At 37.2% G+C, this 15,697-nt stretch overlaps 2 protein-coding genes across 3 annotated transcripts in view; both read right to left on the bottom strand.

Annotated features, from left to right (window-relative positions):
- Nucleotides 1-4,857, bottom strand: part of dennd5a (DENN/MADD domain containing 5A) — a 40,144-nt gene extending 35,287 nt beyond the window's left edge. Inside the window, exon 1 of one of the 2 annotated variants that reach the window (XM_057319518.1) lies at nucleotides 4,521-4,857. In XM_057319518.1, coding sequence (XP_057175501.1) covers nucleotides 4,521-4,620 — 100 coding nt within the window. In that variant the 5' untranslated portion in view covers nucleotides 4,621-4,857. The remainder of the gene's footprint in view (nucleotides 1-4,520) is intronic. The other variant, XM_057319598.1, reaches the window with a different exon arrangement.
- A 1,657-nt stretch (nucleotides 4,858-6,514) lies between these two features.
- tmem41b (transmembrane protein 41B) lies at nucleotides 6,515-10,915 on the bottom strand. The gene is made up of 8 exons (XM_057334563.1): nucleotides 10,809-10,915; nucleotides 10,629-10,726; nucleotides 9,364-9,481; nucleotides 9,156-9,284; nucleotides 8,855-8,948; nucleotides 8,605-8,709; nucleotides 8,380-8,518; nucleotides 6,515-8,254 (listed from the first exon to the last, which is right to left on the bottom strand). Exons 2-8 carry the CDS (start codon nucleotides 10,720-10,722, stop codon nucleotides 8,085-8,087), a joined length of 849 nt encoding a protein of 282 aa, XP_057190546.1. The 5' UTR covers nucleotides 10,723-10,726; nucleotides 10,809-10,915; the 3' UTR covers nucleotides 6,515-8,084.
- Nucleotides 10,916-15,697: the final 4,782 nt, after the last annotated feature.

Consider the following 15,697-nt stretch of genomic DNA (forward strand, 5'->3'; position numbering starts at 1 on the left):
TATTATGTTGTTTTTTGTCACTGTTTGTATATAGTGCATTATTGTTTTTATTTAATTCTCATTTTTTCTATCTTGATGTATATTTGCACTAGGTTTGCACCATGTGTACACTTTCTTCTGCACTATGCTCCTGTCGCCAAGTCAAATTCCTTGTGTGTGTAAACACACTTGGTAATAAAGCTCCTTCTGATTCTTCCGATTCTGAAAGTTTGAACGTCATTCTTGTTTCAGCAACAACCTCCAGCGGAACCAGATCCTCTCCAATGACAGACCTTGCCTTCTTGATGAGTGTAGGGGAGAGGCTTCGGTATTGCTTTTGTATGATTATCATTGTATGAATTCAAACGAATTAGCCACCTCTTAAAATAATTACGAATTTCCATGAGAGGAGGTCAGTGGAGGAGAATTTCAGACCAAAAGATTTGCGCAGGCAAGGCTACCCACCGCAAAAACACAAAAATAGAACCAGAAACTGTCTAGTCATTTGTAGCAGCCGCTAAGGACAAAACTTTGGATTTACAAGACTTTGAGCTTTGTTGCATCGGCCACTTTACAACACAGGGAAAGACAAAAACATCAGCGATATCAAAGGCATCTGCGATATCAGAAGACATCTGCGATATCAGAAGGATCATCATCAGGACGCATCATTATAAGTCCGGGATGCTCGTGAGTGAAGCGGGTGCATTAAGCGCATCATTCTGCGTCCGCAATGCGCATGAGCGAGTCTGTTCCACTCTGCATTGGAGGCTTTTATACGGTGATAGTTGTGTCCAATAAACTGAGATAGTAGATTTTACTCAAGTACATTTTTTAAGTATCTGTACTTTAGAGAATACATTGTAAAGCACATATCATACTCCAGTACTAGTGTTGTCAAAAGTACCTGTACTTCGGGTCCAAGTTGGTACCTAAAAATAAAAAAGTTGTCGGTACCTAATTTTCATAAGACCCGGTAGCACCGACGTAACGTTACCGGGTCAACCGGGTACTGATGCTCTGTCTGACAGGTTGTCAGTCGGAAACTTTTCATAGACGCAATAAGACGTGATGAGCAGATAAGCGCGGCTCCGATCCACAAGAGATGCGCACAGAAATACTTCAGATTCAAGTCATATCACGAAGAAAACGAACAGTTTTGTGGTGAAAGGAGGAAACATCCGGATTTAATTAACAATTCAAGCGGTAAGTTTCAAATTCTGTTCGCGTTTGCATTATGAATGTTGTAGCATAATATGTTAAGTTAAAGGTTACGTCAAAATAAACGTCCATGTTTGCATGTTAATTTGTTAGCGCTAATCCAATCAAGTTTCCTTATTAACCATTTAATGCTTTTATAACTGTAATGGGGTAAAATAAATGGGACAGGGTGGGGTTTACAGTACCTATTTTATTTAGGCCTATCTGAAATATACGTGCTAGAAAACTAGCAGCATACTAACTGTATGACTAGCAATGTGTATGTCTTAGAGTTATCCATCCATTAGGTTTAAAAAGCCACATTTAAACTAAAGAAAAATATATCTGTTGCATTTATTATTTTAATATACAGTTACCTTAATGTAAGTAATCTTGTGTAAATGCAGTATAAAAACTGAGGTTTGTTTTAAAATTGCATATGCATGTTTGTTCAGTCAGTTGACTTACTGAAGTTTATTCTATTTGTCTTATACAGCAGCAGACTGAGCAGGATGTTCATCAGCATGAAAGACCCCAGTGAGCACCGTTTCAGCAACAATTAACTTGTATACTTCATGTATGCAAAATGGCATTGCTTTCTATACATTTATATTAACAATGAGCTTTATTAATAAAATTGTGTTTCAATTAGCATGTACTGGTGTTTTGCTTTGGTACCGAAAATGGTACAGAGAACCGTGGAATTTTACTGGTATTGGTACCGACTACTGAAATTTTGGTACCGTGACAACACTATCCAGTACAATTTATAAATACATTTTTATATGTTTTTTACCTTTAATACAGTACTTAATTACATTTAAAAAATCCTACTTTTAAAAGTAAAAATACTTATATAAAAGAAAGTGGTAGATTTTAATGTACTGAAGGATTAAAAGGTTAAAAACAACATTTATTTATGAAATGTAGTGGAGTAAAAAGTATGATGTGCTTTATAATGTAGGGAAGTATTTTTTGTCCAAAGTAAAAACACAGATAAAGAACAGATATTTTAAAATGTACTTGAAAGTAAAAATGCTTAAGTACTATCCACCTCTGGCAAGATAAAAGATAAAAATATATGCAATTCTACGTTGATCAAGAAAAACAGTGCTAGTATCAGATCAGGATCGGTATCGGCTGATACTCAGAATTCAGGTATCGGATCGGCAAAGGAAAAAGTGGTATCAGTACATCCCTTAGGATATTTACAGTAAGTCGCTTTTATTAAAATGCCAGATAAAAACATTACTGGTGTGCATTTTGAGACGAAACAATGCCACGGACATATTTTAAGATATGGCAGGGCCAGGGCAATTTATTTTCAGTAAAGACAGTCTGGGACTAGCCCTAAGCCTTGTCTGTGAAACCGGGCATAGATGTTTCAGCACAGTACAAAGAAAATCCCTACAGAGAATGAGCGCATTAGAAACACGCATCAGATCTGACTGTGCAACAAAGAAAAAAACTTGACCAACTCGTTTCCTCTGAAAACTGTATGTTAGCAGTTTCTTTCCCCAACTAACTAGGCCAAGAGACACAAGAGCTTTGGGCTGTAGTTTTAAAACACAAAGCTAAAATTGCTCTCGTGTCAAACGTTTGAAACAAATGTGATTGGTTGGATAAATTGATGACTTTTTCTACTCTCCTGTGAAATCTATGACCCTTTTGTCTGAAGAGTCCCATGTGGAGCAGGAGCACACTAAATCCATCAGGCTTGCCCTCAAGAGACATGTCACGATGGACACCAGTTACATTCACTACAGTTTCACTGTAACCCTTTATCTCAAGGTTCGGTCCATGAGACGTACATAACAATCACCACTTCACAACACAAGACACATCTGGAAATCTCTGGGAAATTCAGCAAACAAAACTAACCCAATGACTGATTCACAGTGTTTCCCCTTTCACACGCCATCTAAAACACCGCAACTTACAGATCAGCACAAACATCAGTGGCAACACAATTCTTATGAAATTAAACACGGGGAGATTTATAAAATTAAAAAATGTGCTTTTCCACAAAGAACTCTGAACATTTGAGGAAAACACCAACTCTGATTGCAGTGCAAGTGCAAATCTAACACGAAGTACACAAGAAGCCCTAAACCACAGGAAACCTGCACTCTCACTAAACAAGACGTCATGTGCTCGTCCTACAGGCGAGAAAACGCTGTAAATAGGCTACCTTGTTGACTTGAAAATAAACGCTTTATGGACTTTTTAGTTTTAAAATGAACAATGACCTTATGTTCCTTAGAGTGTTTAAATGCTATAAGGAACTGACCAGATTTTATTCATCTGCTGGTCAAAGCATTCTAAAGAGAGAAAATGATCAATAATTTACTGTTAAACATTGTTTGCCTGCAGTACATTTATAATAGAGATGATATAGCTGGTTATGAACATTTAGATAAGGTCAACACAATTATAAATGATGTATGCATGCAGCTTGATGATGATGAAAATCTTTTTGAGAAACATTGTACAAAAGTGATTGACAAGCTTATACTGCTTTACATAATATACTATAGTACAGTGTGTGTGTGTGTGTGTGTGCGTGTACTATAGTATATGTAAAGCAGTATAAGCTTGTCGATCACTTTTGTACAATGTTTCTCAAAAAGATTTCATTGTTTTTTTTTGTCTATATTTTTTCACTTTTTGTATATAGTGCATTATTGTTTTTATTTCATTCTCATTTTTTCTATATTAATATAATATTTATTATATATGTATATATACATACATACATACATACATACATATAAATATACATTTATATATACATAATAAATACAATATATATTTAACTACAGAATATAATATATCATTGGGTCTGTACTTGTGAATAGTGTCATTTTTATTACACAAATACAGTGTATGTTATATTGTGTAACAAATATAAAACATGCTTGTCTTCTGTTGTTGTTGCACCCATTGGATTCTATTCGTATGTTTTTGTATTAAAAAAAACGTTGTTTATTGTTTATATTATTCGTCTATATTTCCAGATCCTTTCCTTCTAAGAATGGACAAGACATCTAGTAAGATTAACTCTCAATCTCTCAGCACTCCCAAATGCATTTATAGTGTCAACCCATAATAAAATCCGAATTATTTACTAAATCTCAACAATTGACTGGTGTGCAGAATCGTAAACTTGTCCTACATTTTGATTTTTTTCCCCGATATTTTTTCCGCTCACTATTTAGTACAGCCTGTGGATTATTATAAACACATTACTAAAATATTTGAGGTAAAATACACAATAAAAGCACACGGTTTTGTCGAAATTGATGTCCTTAAAGCATTTTAGGTTTATGTTCGGGTCTTACCGGACAGCTCGTCTGGTTCTAAACCGCTCTCGGTATCCAGACCGCAGATCACCAAATAATCCGCGAACCGACAGGAGCTGGAGCTGAATCCGGTGCTCATTTTGAGACGGCTCCGCTTGTGCTCTTCTCTTCGCGGGTCTAACGGAGCGCATAGTAAGAGCTCTCCGGGTCAGACTTCGCAGCCATTGCAGATGCAACGAAGGCAGTAGCCAAGAGCGCAATGTGGGCCTCCGCTACAGCTGTTCACGGCTGCCTCCGTCCTCAACGGCCTCTGGTACGCATGCGCGGTGCTCCTCTCAAAATAACGTTATGCGCTTCCGTCCGTCTGTTCAGGCGCATCATTGTGCGTGCATAGATTTTATTCTAGTTTTTTTTACAGCCTAATTACAAAAAAAAACTTAACTCGTCATAAACCAAACAGAATTAATCACGGATGTTCACAGATAGATCAATATTACAAAACAACATATATTATTATGCAGTTAATAATAATAATAATAATTAATGAAATAAATAATAAAAAATTTCTAATATATTGTAATTTACAAATAATATACAATTATTTAAATAATTAAATTAAAATCAAATGACACTGCAACATCATCGGATTAAGCTGTTAGATCGGACGCGATAATCGATTCCTGAACCGGGAAAATGTGTTTTAATTCAGGCATGAAATCATCAACAAATAATTAATTTAGAGTAATGGAGAGGATCAGAGATTACGTATTTCTGTAGGCTAACCTGGAAGTAAGTGCCGCGCTGGTTCCCTCGATCGAAAAAGCATTTTCCCCATCGACTTTTGGAAGATCGCAAAAATCAAGCTCCGTGATTAACAAAGTTTATGATGTTTACAAGTTTTGTCTATCAAGATCATCTTTACAAATTAACACAACATTTGTTACGTTTGAAGTCGAAATACAATAAGTAAAACATGAACACGATGCTATAAACAGACTACATTTAAGGTCGCTCGATATCAACTTCACCACCACCAAGCCTCCGACAACTTTTTCAAACTTTATTAAAAATGTGTTCCCTGGTAAGTAATTACTCCGTGAATGAATCCGCATCTACGTTTTAAGAGATGTGTGCCCATGTTGCATTATTTGTGAGCTTTGTATGCGCGATGACGTCTAACGTCCCCACCAAAGGAAGTAGCCGCTATTAGCAACTTGTTAGCAACCGCCGCTTTTAAGACACAATAAGGCTTTAAAAAATCAAAAGCGGGTTATATGGTGTGTTTTATGTCATAGAATAAAACGTGAAAATATTTAGAGTTATTGTTTACCACAGACCTTATTTCGGGCGATTTACCAAAAACCTATTCAAAAAACCCATAAACTTCAGAGCGATGGAACCGGAAGTTCTAAAATGCTAACTCGCTTTCTGGTTTTGCATACAAAAATACGTCATCTCTGAGCCTCCCTATTGTAGTAGGTGCCATTTAAACTATTTGCCTCAATAAACTCTAGCGGCATTTCAATGTTATACGATGCTGCACTCTGGCGGTGTATTAAAGAATCGCACAAGACAAAGGTTTACAGTAAACAGTATAAAACACTTTTTTTGAAAGATATTTAAAAAAATAGCACAAGCACAAATATTAGGCAAAGATTTCTCACATAGATGTTTGTTTCTGGACAATTTTTTGTTAGTTTTAAATTGTTTTTTTAAATCACTCAAAACACATTTCTGTGCAAAAAGTTTATAAAATTATTCTTATGTAAACTGTAGCATTCAACTCCATATATGGTTACTGAATAAATCTCTAAGTTTAGTACGTTTATTAAATCGTTTTTGTTTCTTAGTTATAAATTCGTTAATGTCTATTATACTTTTACAATCATCAGCACCAGCCACCTTAGAAATTACTTAGTGATTCTTAACAAACATCTGAATATTTAAAGTCAATTGTAATCAATGAAATAAGAACAGGAAAATGTTAAATAAGTATTTATTTATTTATTCAATAAATATTTTAATTTTACACTTCTCAAGAAGTTGGACAGACATCAATGAATATCTTTTAAAATGCAGGACACGTTTTTCAATTAAATGTAATACTGTAATCAGTCATTTTAATCTATGGATCAGAGACATCCCTGTAAAAATATGATTAAAAAATTAAGGTATTAAGTACAATTTAGAAATGGAAAAAAATGACAGTCAGATTATTTCTATTTATAATTTTAACCAATAAAGTTTACTAAACCCTATAACTGTTGCAGAACAAGAACTCTGTTAAGTCTCATCTTTCCTCTAGGTCCATGTTATATTACAGTCACTACAGGAACATTTTGAGATGACAAACTGAATGTTGGGTGTGACATAATAAAAACAGCAGATAAAAATGAATCCAACATGCGAGAATAAATTCAGTCATGTAATAAGACTCGCTTTCAAGTATACAAAGAGTACAGATAGCTGTATTTTAAGTATTATGTAAGACTGATCATTTTAAGACTGATTTGTTTTCCTCATTGCCAGACTTAACTGCAAAAGGCAGCTTTCCACAATGTACACATTTCCACTAAGCTGCATCGATTAAACAGACATATTCCATTTACAATCCATCACAGTAGTTTGGCTCGACAAGGTCCAGGAAATCATCCAAATCTAAAATATTGAACATTAATACTTCCCTCTGTTTTGTGGCTAAAATTAAAATGATAAATGAAACATTATATCTAGTATGAGTCCACTCAAACTATGAACTATTTCAATGAAAGAAGCTCATAATGATTTGGCATTTAGACCATTTCTAAAGGTTGCATCCAAGTTTAAAGAGGATATTTTTACTTAGACCAGGTGGCCAGTAGAGTTTGCTGTCATTGTTAAGTGTATAAAACGCTACAATGTCCATGAATTAATTGCATTTATAGAACCTATAATAAAGGCAAAACAAATCTAGACAGATGCAATATACAGTCTTGATCTGTAATACTACTGTGGCATCATCCAACTGTATCACTAATGGGAAAAAAATGAACTCCGTACCAAGAGAGAAGCACTACCACCTACAGTAAGCAGCAGTACACAGGGCACTGAGAGGGCATGAGATTGCTACTGCATTTTATCTTTAGTTTTATCTTAGAATTAAGATTAAAATCAAAAGCAGTAAACCCAACCCTCAAAACGTTTCTGATGCACATAATACCCCAATTCTCAAACAAATGTGAATATTAAAGTGGGTTCAGTGGCACATTCAGTAACTTCAAAGGAAGGGAAAGATTTCCAGTGCATCAGAATTGTTTAAAATAGCATATCTGTTGTTTGGAAAATTATTGGGAAGTTTAAAACATTGAAGAAATTGACGAAGATCAAGATATTGATATTATTGAAGATGTTGCTTAACCGTGGAGGGAGTTAGCGGAGACAGAATTTTCATCCCATTAAAGTAGCAGAGAAACAATGGAAGGCCAGTCTGTCACTCACAGTCCGTGACTGCTCATCATATGAAGACATGAGGGTGTGTTGTACATGCATAAACGAAGAAAACTAAAAGAGACCATTAGAGGATCACTATAATTCCTGAGCTGAATCAAGTAGAGCTGGAGAAGTCTACTCAAGCTTCTGCTGAAGTTTCTTTTGAAAACAGACAGGCAGGATTGAGACGACAGCCAAAGCCCCCAACACAATGAGAGAGTTCCAGGAAACCGCCTCTCCAGCTGTGGTCAGTTTGTACAGCGTCGTCCCTGCATTTATTGCCACAAATGATGGAGGGGCCACTCCTACAAAAGAATGGAGAACAGTCACTAGTTGGGGATTTAAAGTGTGTTTACTGTTTTAAAAACATTTGCCAAACATCACGAAATCTAGTGAAAATGATCTTGATCACTGATACTGCATATCTTACCAAGAAAGGTTCCCAGAAAGAAGACACCTAAAGGCACGTCAATGACTGGTGAAGTGATGTTGATGAACCAGTTTGGAAGGAAAGGAGTAATTCTCAAAAAAATGATGTAATTTATGAGGTGCTCTCTGTGCTTGTCTACCTAAAATGAACAACAACCGCTCAACATCGGGACCATTCAATTGACACTATGAATAAATATAAAGGCTACTGATATAAAGGTCTTACCTGTTGTGACCATTTCTGAGCTCTCTCTGTGAGGTACTTGTAGACCATTGGTCTCCCAACTAAATAAGACAGCATATAGCAAAAGGATGCTCCGAGCCCTGAACACTGTAAAGCATGAAACACACATAGTACAGGACAACTATTTACTGATGTAACAAATATCTAAGGGACTAGTGGAAAAAGCTTTACACAAACGAAGCACAATGACGGATACTTTATACATAAATTTGCATATAAACAAAAAACTTACCAGACAGACCAGGAAGAGAGCTAGAGGAAAGGGATACAGATAACCAGAAAGTATACTGAGGAATATGGAGCCTGGGATGGCAAACGTCTGAAGGCTGAACAAGGGTTAGTTAAGGTATTCAGAGCACAATGAATGTAGCTAACCATATTTCATTATCCAATTCAATGATTCATATATTTTTACTATGGGTTTTTTTGTCCTCATTATTTTTGGCCCAATATATTTCCACATTCCTCTTTTAATAACACTTTAACTACCTAACCAGAAAATCAAGATTTGGTAGTCGTGACTCAAAGGATACAAGATATATGTAGTAAAGTACGCTAACAGTACTTGAGTGTAATACGTGTCTTTGTATTTGGACAGTACTGTGCCCAACGCTTTGGCATCATCCATGTCCTTAGGAATTTTGATCTTTTCCTTCTCATCTCTGCAAGACATCAGAAAAACATCTATTACAACTATAAAGCACGGTAAACTACAGTCTGAAATGAAAAAGAAAGACTTACTCGTTCAGTTCGGGGAAATTACGGAACACCAGATACATAACACAAGCAGCACAGGCAAAGATAGTGATGAGGGTGAGGATTGACATTCGCGCAGAGGCTCCTCCAGGGGATTGGGTTCCTTAGAGAGCGATTTGAAAAAAAAAAGAAAACAATTGTGCGCAACCTCCCAAACCGCGTATACCTCTTATATCATCTGTGCAATGCATTGCATATTTTTGCATCATTTGATAACAATCCTCAGGGAAATTCAGGCCTTTGAGAGGTCTGCTGTGATATAAAAAATATATGTGGTAGTGTCACATTGTCTTAAAGGAGCAGTGTGTCCTTTCTGTACCCACAGTTTGCAGATTCTTGATATTTTTACTTTAACAACTACAAATTGTTGTTGTAAGGGTAAGAGAAAAAAATAGTTGCTCACACTGGGGTGTTTGAGACAGCCATAGAAATTGCTATATGGTTATTGGGATGTTCTTTGTTATTGTTTGCTGGTCCAAATAAAAAAGATCACACCAAGATTACATTTTTATTCAACACTATCACTATATAATATAACACTGTGTATTTTGATAAAGCAAATACATATATTTGAATTAATATGCACTGATGAATTGTTCTCCACAAAACTAGTCATGTGTATTCTCCATAGACTGTATAAAACAGGGTTTTCTCACGGTAAATATGGGAAAATTAAGATTTCATGGGGACTTTAACGCTGAAAAACATAAACGCAACGCTTTTCTCGTGACGTCAGGGGGTTTTAAAAATGACGAGTCACTTCACACTTTACATGATGATGAAACAGTTAGTTAACGTTAGTGTTAATTAATAAAAAATAAAAAAAGAGATTGTTAGTGTATGAGTAATGTGTGAACAGATATCAGAACTACATTACACAATATTCCCTAAACTACAACATTTGCTGTATCTGAATATGACTAAACTAATAATAGTAACGTTACTTGAAGTTGCTCTTATTCCAGTGGTCATGTTAGACATTCAAGTATCTTTCAAGAGTTTTAATAATTGACACAGTGTGTCCGGAAAACCTTTCATCGCCAAGATGAAAATTGAATATCAATAATTTCCTGCTCCTCGACTTTCAAGCTCTAGCCGTCACATTTTCCTATTCCGACCAACGAGACAACTCATAAATGACTTATTTATCAAACAATTAAACTCCGAATAATCGGGGAACGTTGATGAAATAAATATGTGAACTTTGTTACACTCCGCAAGCGAGATTAGGGCATACAACTCTGAATTACCTTTGAGCGTTTGACTTTCTTTTGAGGGCCTCGGTTCCTCACCCACCAGAGGACTGGCTTCAGTCTCGCGGTTTCCGCTCCTCTTCTTGGTCATTGTGCTGTGATTCAACAAAAGAAAGAAATGAAGGGAGATCTCAGAGAGTGCCTGAGATCCTGTAGCAGTTAAAAGCTCAACGCAACCTTTTAACCGGCTATCTCCACCTCCCGTCAAGACAAAATACCGGTGACCTGTGACTGTATTTTCTTCTTCCTTAGTGGCGTTCAGCGCACATGGAAGAGAAAAGGTCTTTAGTGCCACCTAGAGTTGAGATCAAGACGGTACATTCTAAAATGCAGGACCAAACATCCAAGAGTCCATGGCTGGTGTGTGTCTACCACATTCAGAAATAAAATACTTTTGATCTCTCTGTTACTTCTACCATTTCAGATTTTGTGACACTTGATTGAGAGCAACATATTTTCTTCTTCTTATTATTAAACGTGTCATTTAGAAATACAGTAAAACAGCCGTTTCAGTCCTACTCCCCACACCACAACAAGTCTTTGTAAATGGATGGATGGAACATTATTCAGACTGCTCTTAGGTATAGATATATTTTATATCTATTTAAACTAACAGCAGTATATATGCACAGAAAAAATGGTAACCACTTTATGTAAGAATGTCATGTAGATACCACCTCCCTGGGTCCAATAATTAAGGCACATGGGTTCTCATACCATTTTTATGCAGATGACACGCAGCTTTATTTCTCTTTTCAGCCAGATGACCCCACCATCTCTGCCCGTGTCTCTGCCTGCCTTCTGGACATCTCTTCTTGGATGAAAGAGCATCACCTACAACTCAACCTCTCCAAGACAGAACTCCTGGTTATACTGGCCCAGCCATCAATTGAACACCACCTTACCATTCAGCTCGGATCCTCAACTATAACACCCACCAAGTCTGCGAGGAACCTTGGGGTGATGTTCGATGACCAGCTAAAATTCACTTCCCACATCGCAGCAACCTCTCGAACTTGCAGGTATGTGCCCTACAACATCAGGAAAATCAGGCCGTTCCTGTCAGAGCATGCCTCTCAGCTGCTAGTCCAAGCTCTGGTCATATCAAGACTGGACTACTGCAATTCTCTACTGGCCGGCCTTCCAACCAATGCAGTCAAGCCCTTGCAAATGATCCAGAATGCAGCTGCATGTCTAGTTTTCAATCAGCCTAAAAGAACCTATGTAACACCCCTACTGATTTCACTTCACTGGCTGCCAACTTCCATCCGAACTGCAGCATCCTTCACAATTTAAAAAAAACAGCTCAAAACATACCTGTTCCGCATTTATTTGACTGTCTTTCAAAAAAATATAATCTTGTTGTTCATTCTCTCCTTTGCTTACTCCAGCTTTAAGCATGGCCTTGTAAACTAACGGTGTTTAGCTTGTTGACAAAATGTTTCTATGCTCTCCTACTTGTAAGTCGCTTTGGATAAAAGCGTCTGCCAAATGCATAAATGTAAATGTAGATAAGAATGGGAAAGGATTTTTCTTGTAGTAATGATTTCAGTTATATCCCTTCAGTCCCATGATCCTGCAAATCTCTAAATAGGCAAAATTTATTTTCAATGGTGTCCATTCTTACCAATGCATGCAGCTGAATATTTTTAGGTGGAAATCTGTCACAGATTTAACAGATGCAGTCATGCAGGATATGTTAGTCATGTCATGTGTGAATCATTGTAATTTTGATTTCTTCTCTGTATATGTAATGGTGAAAGCGAAGACTGTATTTATAAATTATTTAAAAATGAAAATCATTTAAATTAATTGAAATGAAATTCCTTTTATCAGATGAATTTGTCCACCAAAATAATGTAGCCTACCATTTTGTCAGTTATCATTTGTTTTAGAGTATTACAGTTGTTCAGTCATATTCATATATTACCGTAATGTTATTGTGCATAAAATGTAAATAAATGTTATCTATTATTATTTGTTTATTTATAGGCCTATGAATATACTAATTGTTGTTGTGAGATTTATTGAGTAAAACAAACACACACATGCATTGTTTAGTGTAGTGTACCAGCACAGCAGTAGCCAGGCCAGGGTTTGAAAATTAGTGAGGTCTGTGGTGGTATGTCAATAATTATACCTATTTACAGTGCTGTAGTACTTGAGTCCGGACTCGAGACGGTTTTCTGTAGTCTCGGTCTTGTCTTGGACTCGTTGGTACACAGTAAAAACGACAGTGTTAAAAAAGGTCAAATGAACACTCACAGTGTATATATAATCCACACTCTCAAAGTGTGGATTATACACTCACCTAAAGGATTATTAGGAACACCATACTAATACGGTGTTTGACCCCCTTTCGCCTTCAGAACTGCCTTAATTCTACGTGGCATTGATTCAACAAGGTGCTGAAAGCATTCTTTAGAAATGTTGGCCCATATTGATAGGATAGCATCTTGCAGTTGATGGAGATTTGTGGGATGCACATCCAGGGCACGAAGCTCCCGTTCCACCACATCCCAAAGATGTTCTATCGGGTTGAGATCTGGTGACTGTGGGGGCCATTCTAGTACAGTGAACTCATTGTCATGTTCAAGAAACCAATTTGAAATGATTCGAGCTTTGTGACATGGTGCATTATCCTGCTGGAAGTAGCCATTAGAGGATGGGTACATGGTGGTCATAAAGGGATGGACATGGTCAGAAACAATGCTCAGGTAGGCCGTGGCATTTAAACGATGCCCAATTGGCACTAAGGGGCCTAAAGTGTGCCAAGAAAACATCCCCCACACCATTACACCACCACCACCAGCCTGCACAGTGGTAACAAGGCATGATGGATCCATGTTCTCATTCTGTTTACGCCAAATTCTGACTCTACCATTTGAATGTCTCAACAGAAATCGAGACTCATCAGACCAGGCAACATTTTTCCAGTCTTCAACTGTCCAATTTTGGTGAGCTCGTGCAAATTGTAGCCTCTTTTTCCTATTTGTAGTGGAGATGAGTGGTACCCGGTGGGGTCTTCTGCTGTTGTAGCCCATCTGCCTCAAGGTTGTGCGTGTTGTGGCTTCACAAATGCTTTGCTGCATACCTCGGTTGTAACGAGTGGTTATTTCAGTCAAAGTTGCTCTTCTATCAGCTTGAATCAGTCGGCCCATTCTCCTCTGACCTCTAGCATCAACAAGGCATTTTCGCCCACAGGACTGCCGCATACTGGATGTTTTTCCCTTTTCACACCATTCTTTGTAAACCCTAGAAATGGTTGTGCGTGAAAATCCCAGTAACTGAGCAGATTGTGAAATACTCAGACCGGCCCGTCTGGCACCAACAACCATGCCACGCTCAAAATTGCTTAAATCACCTTTCTTTCCCATTCTGACATTCAGTTTGGAGTTCAGGAGATTGTCTTGACCAGGACCACACCCCTAAATGCATTGAAGCAACTGCCATGTGATTGGTTGATTAGATAATTGCATTAATGAGAAATTGAACAGGTGTTCCTAATAATCCTTTAGGTGAGTGTATATACACTGTGAGAGTTAATTCGACCTTTTTTAACACTGGCGATTTTGCTGTGTATCTGCAGTCTGACTTGTCTCGGACTCGGTCATTGGACTCACCAAATGTTCTAGTTGGTCTCGACCGAGTCTGATGATATTTTCTCCTTCCAAACAAAACCATTAATAAGCATGTTTGCTTTAGTTGGACTCTGGTTCAACAAGATACTGTGCCAAATTAAACTGTTACTGTGATACTGTGCCTCAACAATTGTATTTTAGCACACTAAAACACAAGAATCAAGAACCTAAAGAAAATACTGATCACAATAATGATGGTTTGTTGAAACTTCTACATTGTTTCAACATTAATTGCAGTTGCAAAAGTGATGTTGATTCAATGCAGTTATCACTGACAAGTCAACAAGCTGAGAATGGTAACATTTTCCATTGGCAGCCCAGAATGTGACTGTTACACTAAAGACTTTTCAAAGTTGCACTTTGGCTTTATGTGACTTTGGTGAAATTGCTATAACTAAAGTAAATAAAATGACCAAATTTTTGATCATTACAAATAAAGTATGTGGTCTCGAATTTTTGAAAGGGATTATTTTTTCTGTCTCTGTCTTGACCGTCTCATTTGGACTCGGTCTTGATTTGGACTCGAACCTCTTTGGACGTGGACTTGACTTGGACTCGAACCTCTTTGGACTTGGACTCGAACCTATTTAGACTCGATCTCGACTAGTCCTGGTCTTGGACTCGACTAAGGTGGACTTGAAAGCGTCTGCCGCTATAGCACCTCTTGAAATCGGGGAGTCAGGTTTACCTGCACAGCTCTCTCGCTGGCCTCCGTTACTAGCCACCCAGCATTTTCACTGTCAACAATTTTGTTTTTTTGGGGAAATGATTTTAACTAAAACTTTTAACTAAAGTTGACAATGGCATGCTGTGTGAGATCATGCGTCGAAAAATATGCCCAAAATAAAACCGAAAATGTTCCCATACGCAGCTCCCCACTATACATTAACTTCCTAAAATGTGTCATTTCGTGAAAACGGAGATTACACACGCACACTTACAACTCTTTTAATCGGATGACTCCGCCAGCCTCCAGCATCAAGTGAAATGAACCCATCTTTTACACCACGGACAATATACAACTTTGTAAACTGTATAGACTATATAGGTGAAACGCAGACACTCGGAAGAGGTTTAAACTGCTGAATATTCATTCAGCTTCACATTTTATTTTTTAGTATGAAAAAATAACCGAGGTCCGGACCTATTACAACATTTTGACTGTGACTGGGTAATAATGTAACAGATATAGAAAATGAAAATAATTTCGCAATGCTTAACGTTTTGTGCTACTAAAATAGACCTCGGTTTCTTTTTCTTCATGCAAAATATAAATGTTTCTTTCCCCTTTCATTATGTGGCGACATGACATGTTTTCGCTTAATACCTTTGATGCGTATCATCACTTTAACTCAGTAAAGCATAAAAACTACAAGTCCCTACACGTCACGCAGTGGAACGGAAACTCGCAGTGGAGAAATTGGC

Source organism: Triplophysa rosa, linkage group LG1 (genome assembly GCF_024868665.1).
Source record: "Triplophysa rosa linkage group LG1, Trosa_1v2, whole genome shotgun sequence".
Taxonomy (NCBI): Eukaryota; Metazoa; Chordata; class Actinopteri; order Cypriniformes; family Nemacheilidae; genus Triplophysa; species Triplophysa rosa.

Coding starts and splice junctions, on each gene's coding strand:
- tmem41b (XM_057334563.1), bottom strand. CDS start 10,722: ATGACCAAGAAGAGGAGCGGAAACCGCGAGACTGAAGCCAGTCCTCTG. Junction 8,710..8,854: donor CTCTCTTCCTGGTCTGTCTG/GTAAGTTTTTTG, acceptor CATGCTTTACAG/TGTTCAGGGCTCGGAGCATC. Junction 8,519..8,604: donor CTCAGAAATGGTCACAACAG/GTAAGACCTTTA, acceptor TGTTCATTTTAG/GTAGACAAGCACAGAGAGCA.